The sequence below is a fragment of the Podarcis filfolensis genome (genome assembly GCF_964270895.1).
Source record: "Podarcis filfolensis genome assembly, chromosome: 16".
In the NCBI taxonomy this organism is placed as follows: Eukaryota; Metazoa; Chordata; class Lepidosauria; order Squamata; family Lacertidae; genus Podarcis; species Podarcis filfolensis.
Window position 1 is genome coordinate 31,312,115 of NC_139620.1, and position 6,796 is coordinate 31,318,910.

A 6,796-nucleotide genomic window follows, 5' to 3' on the forward strand; every position below is an offset into this window, starting at 1 on the left:
ACATGCAGTATTTTTGTTTTGATTTATCTGTCTTTTTTCAATTAGGACAGAAAACTGAAGAGAAGCATCACAAGTCCAGGCTCAGTTTCTGACTGGCTGACAGCAGGTCCAGCGGAATCTGGCATCAGTGCTACAAATATAGGGGTGGCACAGACAGAGAGCCATTGCCCAAGTCAGCGAACATGGCGTGCTCGTACTTTTCATGACTTACTAGCTCCATTGCCTCAGCTACAGAAAAAGTGGTGCAGCTGGGCTACTAACAGCCCTTTCACCAAACTGGTTAACAGCAGTGTAAGTATTTGTAGAAAGCCCTGGGGATGCAAGTTGAATGTGCCCTGCAGATCTGCTGTCAAAGTTTGATCCAGTGGCTTCAGGTCTAGCCTGTTTCCCCTACTAGTACTGTCGTGCTTGCATGCTAATAAGAATCTAGCACCTGCAAGTCTAGCACCTGCCCAGTGTGGGTGGCCCATGCGGTCATTTTCACAGAGCCATACCCATCTGACGCACATGTAATGCCATCTATGGCATCAGGTGTGGGGCAGGTAAAGGCACAGCTGCAAAAGAAGCCTTTAAAGGAAAAGGGACCCCTGACCATTAGGTCCAGTCGTGGCCGACTCTGGGGTTGCGGCGCTCATCTCTCTTTATTGGCCGAGGGAGCTGGCGTACAGCTTCCGGGTCATGTGGCCAGCATGACTAAGCCGCTTCTGGCGAACCAGAGCAGTGCACGGAAATGCCGTTTACCTTCCCGCCGGAGTGGTACCTATTTATCTACTTGCACTTTGACGTGCTTTCGAACTGCTAGGTTGGTAGGAGCAGGGACTGAGCAACGGGAGCTCACCCCGTTGCGGGGATTCGAACTGTCGACCTTCTGATCAGCAAGTCCTAGGCTCTGTGGTTTAACCCACAGCGCCACCCACATCCCTAAAGGAAGCCTTTACAGGAGCCTTAAAAGTTCGCTCCCAATTGATCCTTGGCAAACGTGGCTTGCTGTCAACACCCAACAGCTGATAGGCACCAACAGCAAAGCCTCACTTGAGAACTCTGTAGGGCAACCAATCCCTGCCCAGCTAACCAGTACTAACCAGCTGAGTGACACTTATAGCAAGCCCTGCATAGCCTATGGTCAGGATTGATGGGAGTTATAGTCCAGCAACAACTTGTGGGCCAGAGGTTCCCCATTCCTGGCTTTGATTCTGTAATAGAAAAAAGAGAAAAGAATGGTGGAAACCTTGTGAAATATTAACAGGAGTTTTTTTACCTTCAGAACACTCCTTCCCACATGTGCATGTGTGTCTCCCCTCTTTTTTGCTTTGACCTTTAAGTCGTGGGAAAGGCAATCATGCACAAGGCAGAGAAGGAAATGTCAGTGAAGAAATAGAGCAAAATGACCTCTTGCTCCTTTTTTTTAATGACTTCTTAAGAAATACTCACTTGCAGTTCCCTCAGATCTGATTATCAGAGTTGACGTTATGATTGCTCCTGCCAGGGCTTTTCTGCATCCACGAAAGACCAGACTGCAACTACTCGGAAAGTAACTTCAGCTGCAGAAATAGACGGCATCTCTGAACCGGCTTACTTGGATTCATCGGCCAGCGCTGCATCTTACCCACTGACGTATTCGGCACAGAAACAACGCAAGCTAAGCAACAGCTGCAACTTGAAAAGATCCCGTTTCAGAAACCCTTACTTTGGGTTTTTAACAAGTTCTCCCGACTGTAACCAACCAAGGCTGTCTGATCATGCAAAGCACGTTGGCGCAAGATCTCCAGTCAACAGTCCAGGCAAGGGAACCGAAGACCTCCTTGAAGGGCCCATCCAGTTCACAAGCAACATAGTCAATGGCTCAAAATCCAAGGAGCTCTCATTGGAAATGGATAAACCCAAACCTGTTTTTGTTATTTCTGAGGAAGGGGATGATCAGCAGCCTTTGGTTTTAGCAGAGCATGTGAATCAATGTGCAGATGCTTTATCTGAGCCAAATGTTATCCATAATAATATGGGGTTGACCATTGCAGATGAGCAGCCAGTGGACCTAACTCTTCAAGAAAGCTCAGTTGAGTCCACCAGTATCAGAGCAGACCATGATCTTTGGGGAGAGTACCCAAATTCACACAGTGATTCCCTGAAGAGCTGCAGTGGTTACAAGGATAAAAACTATGGGCCTGTTTCAGACACTGGCACCACTAATTCTCATCCGAATTTTGATTCCTTGGCCTCTCACCGGTTGTGTCAAACTTCAGTTCAGTAACTCCTCCAAATATGGGTATCAGAACTGACACTGAAGGTTGTAGGTTTGTGCAATTGGAAGCAATAAAGACACATGTTCCTTTTGAGACGGAATGGAAGCTGCATTGCACGTGCAACGTGGAGAATGTGCTTGGGCAGCCTTGACTCTAAATGTTGGAATAGATTGTGTGTTAAGGTATACCCTATTGCATTGCCACCTCTCACTGAGCTGCATCTAATGACTGTTAGTTTTTTGTTGGCTTATTGAGAGCTTAGCAAGACTACCTGACTGGTACTTCTTACAAAGAAGACAGGCTTTCTTAAAGTTGCTGTGATGAATATGAAAGCACTGTCTATTCCCACACCATACCAGGAAGCAAATGGTCAGGCTTGCATTGAAAAGAGGCGTGCTGTTTTGGACATAATACTTTGAAACAGATCAACCAAATTCTAGTCACAGCTGGAGGAAATCGCACAATTCCTTACTGAAGTTTGATTGGACAGGGAAGTGGCAGTGGGTACCAGTTAGAACTGTGTTTAGCAGAAGAAACACACACAAAGAAGTAAATGGTTAGCTACATGAGCACAAAACAAAATGCACAGCACCTTTGCTTGGTTTTTTTTTTACTGCATTTGTGTGTAAAACTACATTAGATGTGAGACAGTTAGGATTGTCAAGAGTCTCATTAGCGATGGTAGTTCTGGCGATTCTTAAGGACTGCGTTATAAAAGGATTGCTTCTTTCCTAAATCCTGCAGAAGGCTCTGCCACTTGGGGTAGGAGGATTTTCTCTGCATGTGATTCAACATACAGTAAGTACACTAATAGTATCATCTGGGGAAAGTCCTGGCAGCTTTGGAGAGATAAATGCACACTTTGGTAAAACACACACTCTCATTGCACATTATTCAAAGAATACCAGCTGCAAGGAACTAGAAGCTCATCAAACTTCGCTAACTACTGTTAGGGCAATTCACAGTGGCCAGGGCCAGTATGCTTGCCTCATATATGCCTGTTCTCACTGCAGCAATAAACACAGTTCCAAAAGTTGTCCCCTGCTTTCTTCGACACCCATTTTTGCCCCATACACACTGGTGTTCATTGTTGCAAAGATCATAAAGAGTGGAGATGCAACTTAAGAATGGGGGTGGGGGAAAATCCTAACTGGCCGCAGTTCCCCGGCACGCACATCCGTCCATGTCCATTTCAGAGTATTTTACCCCTTGCAAATATATACATGGCAAAATGCTGGGTGGTAAATCATGAATAAATCTGCTATTACTGGGTAAACTACAACCAAGCTATGCACTAGTGTTGTCAAAAACGCATTGCCGCACACACATTCTCACAGTCCCAAAAATAAATCACCAGGGACATTGCAAGTGCAACTTCCTGTTGTGTTAAACATCCATACAGATTTTGCAGTCCTTGGTCTGGTGGTCTAGTTTTTTCAAATTATCCTTAGACATTTGTCAAGGGTTTTTGGGCGCCTAGGAAGTAAGTGTGTCTTTGAGGATATTTGGGGTATGCTTTGCTCACAGCCACAGCTGTCTCAAAAAGTTGCTTTGAGGTCCCCAGTATTCCTTGAGAAAGCAGGTCATGTTTGTCAAGTGCTTTAATAAGTTGCACCCTGGAGCTATTTTTAGCATGTGATGAATATTCTGTTTGTACTGCGTTGTTTTTTAAACATCCAATCTAGCTAGTTATTGCTGATAAACACCTATTTGCTTCTTCAACCATTTTGTTTCCATTACTAAATAATGCATTTCTGTCACCACCAGGGCAGTCTAGAGACTTTTCAGCTTCAAGCAGCTGTGCAATTCTGATTCTAATGAAGTGTGTATTTTAAGGCTGAATGAAAGGAAAGCCTGCTAGTTTGATTATACCTAATAGCCCCTTAAGGATTTTAATTGCTTCCCAATGGTAACCTGGTAAGAAATGTATAATTACTTGCATTTCTTCAAAGGGCTTTTGCTATACACGAATGGAAGGGATCACATCTTGGGGAGCTCTCTGGTTGCACCTGGTTTAGACAGCTGAGGAAGGCTTCCAAATATTTATTGCAAAGCAGATGCCCAGGGAGGAATGGGAAAAATCTAACCCACCCTATCAAATGGAGCAATTTTTCATTTTTGCTATGCTTAAGGAGTCTTAAGTCTGGCTCCTCCTAATATACTTAGCCTTGATTTTGCCCAGACTAATTTATGGTTTCACCTGCTGTTTAAATTTCCATCTGCTCTATCTTATCAGTATTGATAGCAGTTGTGGAGCATTTTTGGTGTGCGTGCGTTTTAATCATGCATGTGGTCTCTATAGAAATATGAGCAGTGGCGTTTAGCCATGGCTATGGACCAAGTATGAACCACATTTACAGTGCCTTTGAACTTGGAATTTTCATACATTTCTCTTCTTCATGATTAATGGGTAACATCCAGAAGTCAACAAGCAGTCTTTAGCTTTTTCTTTTTTAACAAACGAATATTGTATGGCTCTGCAAAAACAAAACAAAACCCACAACTGTTTGAGATACCAAGGGGTCTATTACAGTTGCAGTCCTATGTTAAGGACAAGACATTCCACTGCTGCAGTGAGGACAGAGGGAATGGTATTGTGTCTTAGAAAATGGCTCAACAAATGGATTTGAAACTAGGCAATGGAGGAGTAAGGTAAAGGACCCCTGACCATTAAGTCCAGTCGTAACCGACTCTGGGGTTGTGGCGCTCATCTCGCTTTATTGGCCGAGGGAGCCAGCTTACAGTTTCCGGGTCATGTGGTCAGCATGACTAAGCCGCTTCTGGCACACCAGAGCAGCGCATGGAAACGCCATTTACCTTCCCACAGCCCGCGGCCCAATGTAGGAGAGGTAGGTCTAAAACTTAACTGGTGCCAATCATATGCAGTCTACCTCCCACTGAGTTCAGTGGCGTTGACTCAATAGGATTGAGGTTGCAATCCTATACATGTTCTTAGCCCAACTGAACTCAGTGGCATTTACTCCATGACTGTGCTGTAACTAAGCTATATGCAAACTGTCTTCTTGACCTTTCCAAACAGTTTAGTCTTGCTTCTGCACTGTACATTAAGGTTTGCAGCTATGCGAAGCATGGGGGACAGCGTCACTTGGAATTATGAATGGGAAAGAGTGGGGCTCGAGATTAGGACCACAGTGGGGTGGGAAGTGGGGTTCAGACAATGGAGGCAAAAAGTGTGGGGTTGCCACCCATCAGCTTGCCTCGGGTACTTGAATGAGTGAACTAGGTTGGTCAATAAAGGTCTTTCCCTGCTCCCTTCCGACACGCATTCTGGACCGCAGAAAAGTAGCTTCTAGATCCATCTTTTTTAGCTTTTTACCAAAAGATGTGGTTTGAAGAGTCAACAGTGTGATGCAGCAGCAAAAAAAGCTAACACTATTCAGATCAAGGGAAGTAATAGTACCACTCTATTCTGCCTTGGTCAGACCACACCTGGAATATTGTGTCCTGTTCTGAGCACCACAATTTAGGAAGGATGCTGACAAGCTGGAACATGTGCAGAGGAGGGGGAACTAAGATGATCAAGGGTCTGGATACCAAGCCTTACAACGAACGCTTGAAGGAACTGGGTAAGTTTAGCCTGGAAAATAGACTGAGAGAAGATATGATAGCCATCTTCAAATATCTTAAGGGCTGTCACATGGAAGGGGGAACAAGCTTGCTTTCTCCTGCTCTGGAGGGTAGGACTCGAACCAATGGCTTCATGTTGGAAGAAAGGCAATTCTGATTAAACACACAGAAAATTTTTCCGACAGTAAGAGCTGTTTGACACTGGAACAGTCTCCCTTGGGAAGTTGTGGACTCCCCTTCCTTGGAGGTTTTTAAGCAGAGGTTAGATAGCCATCTGTCATGGATGCTTTAGCTGAAATTCCTCCATTGCAGGGGGTTGGACTAGATGACCCTTGGGTCCCTTTAGATACTATGATATTGGACCTTTCCTGAGAACTCCTGCAGCAGCCAGCAGCTCAGTTTGGGTTAGATCTTTGAGCTGAAGTCCAGAGCCACACAACAGAGGGCCTCAAAAATGATCACCCACAAAAGCAGCAAATAGGGCCAGTATCTGCACCTGGGCTGCCTTGGGTACCCGCAACAGTCACAGTATCATTCCATTATTATTATTAAAAACATTTTACATCTGAGGCCAGGTGGTTACACATGCCTGTGTGGAATCATGGTTAGAATGTTGGACTAGGACCTGGGAGACGAACTGACACACAGCCTAGATGCTTACTGGGTGTCCTTGAGCTAGTCATTGCCTCTCAGCCTAATCTACCTCACATGGGTGCTGGTGTTGCAGGGATTAAATGAGGAGGGGGAGAACCATCTACACCTCCCTGGAGGATAAAAATTGGAATATAACTGCATTAAAAAATGTACACCACCACAGAAGCCCTTGTCCCCACTCCTCTCCCTGCCGTAACTGTGTGTGTGTGTGTGTGTATGAAAGGAAATTAGATGTCATCATACACAGTTCAATATCACATGAAGTAGTCCAAAATTTGAGCTTTAATGGCAAAAGAAAGGAGGGAACCAAGCCA

The 6,796-nt window shown here is 44.9% G+C and overlaps 1 protein-coding gene across 5 annotated transcripts in view; it reads left to right on the forward strand.

The window, feature by feature from the left end:
• LOC310751070 (uncharacterized protein) overlaps nt 1-3,962 on the forward strand; it is a 52,845-nt gene extending 48,883 nt beyond the window's left edge. For all 5 annotated transcript variants that reach the window (XM_083589982.1, XM_083589979.1, XM_083589980.1 and 2 more), the window contains exons 6-7: nt 46-291; nt 1,487-3,962. In XM_083589982.1, coding sequence (XP_083446108.1) covers nt 46-291; nt 1,487-2,248 — 1,008 coding nt within the window. In that variant the 3' untranslated portion in view covers nt 2,249-3,962. The remainder of the gene's footprint in view (nt 1-45; nt 292-1,486) is intronic.
• The last annotated feature ends 2,834 nt before the right edge of the window (nt 3,963-6,796 follow it).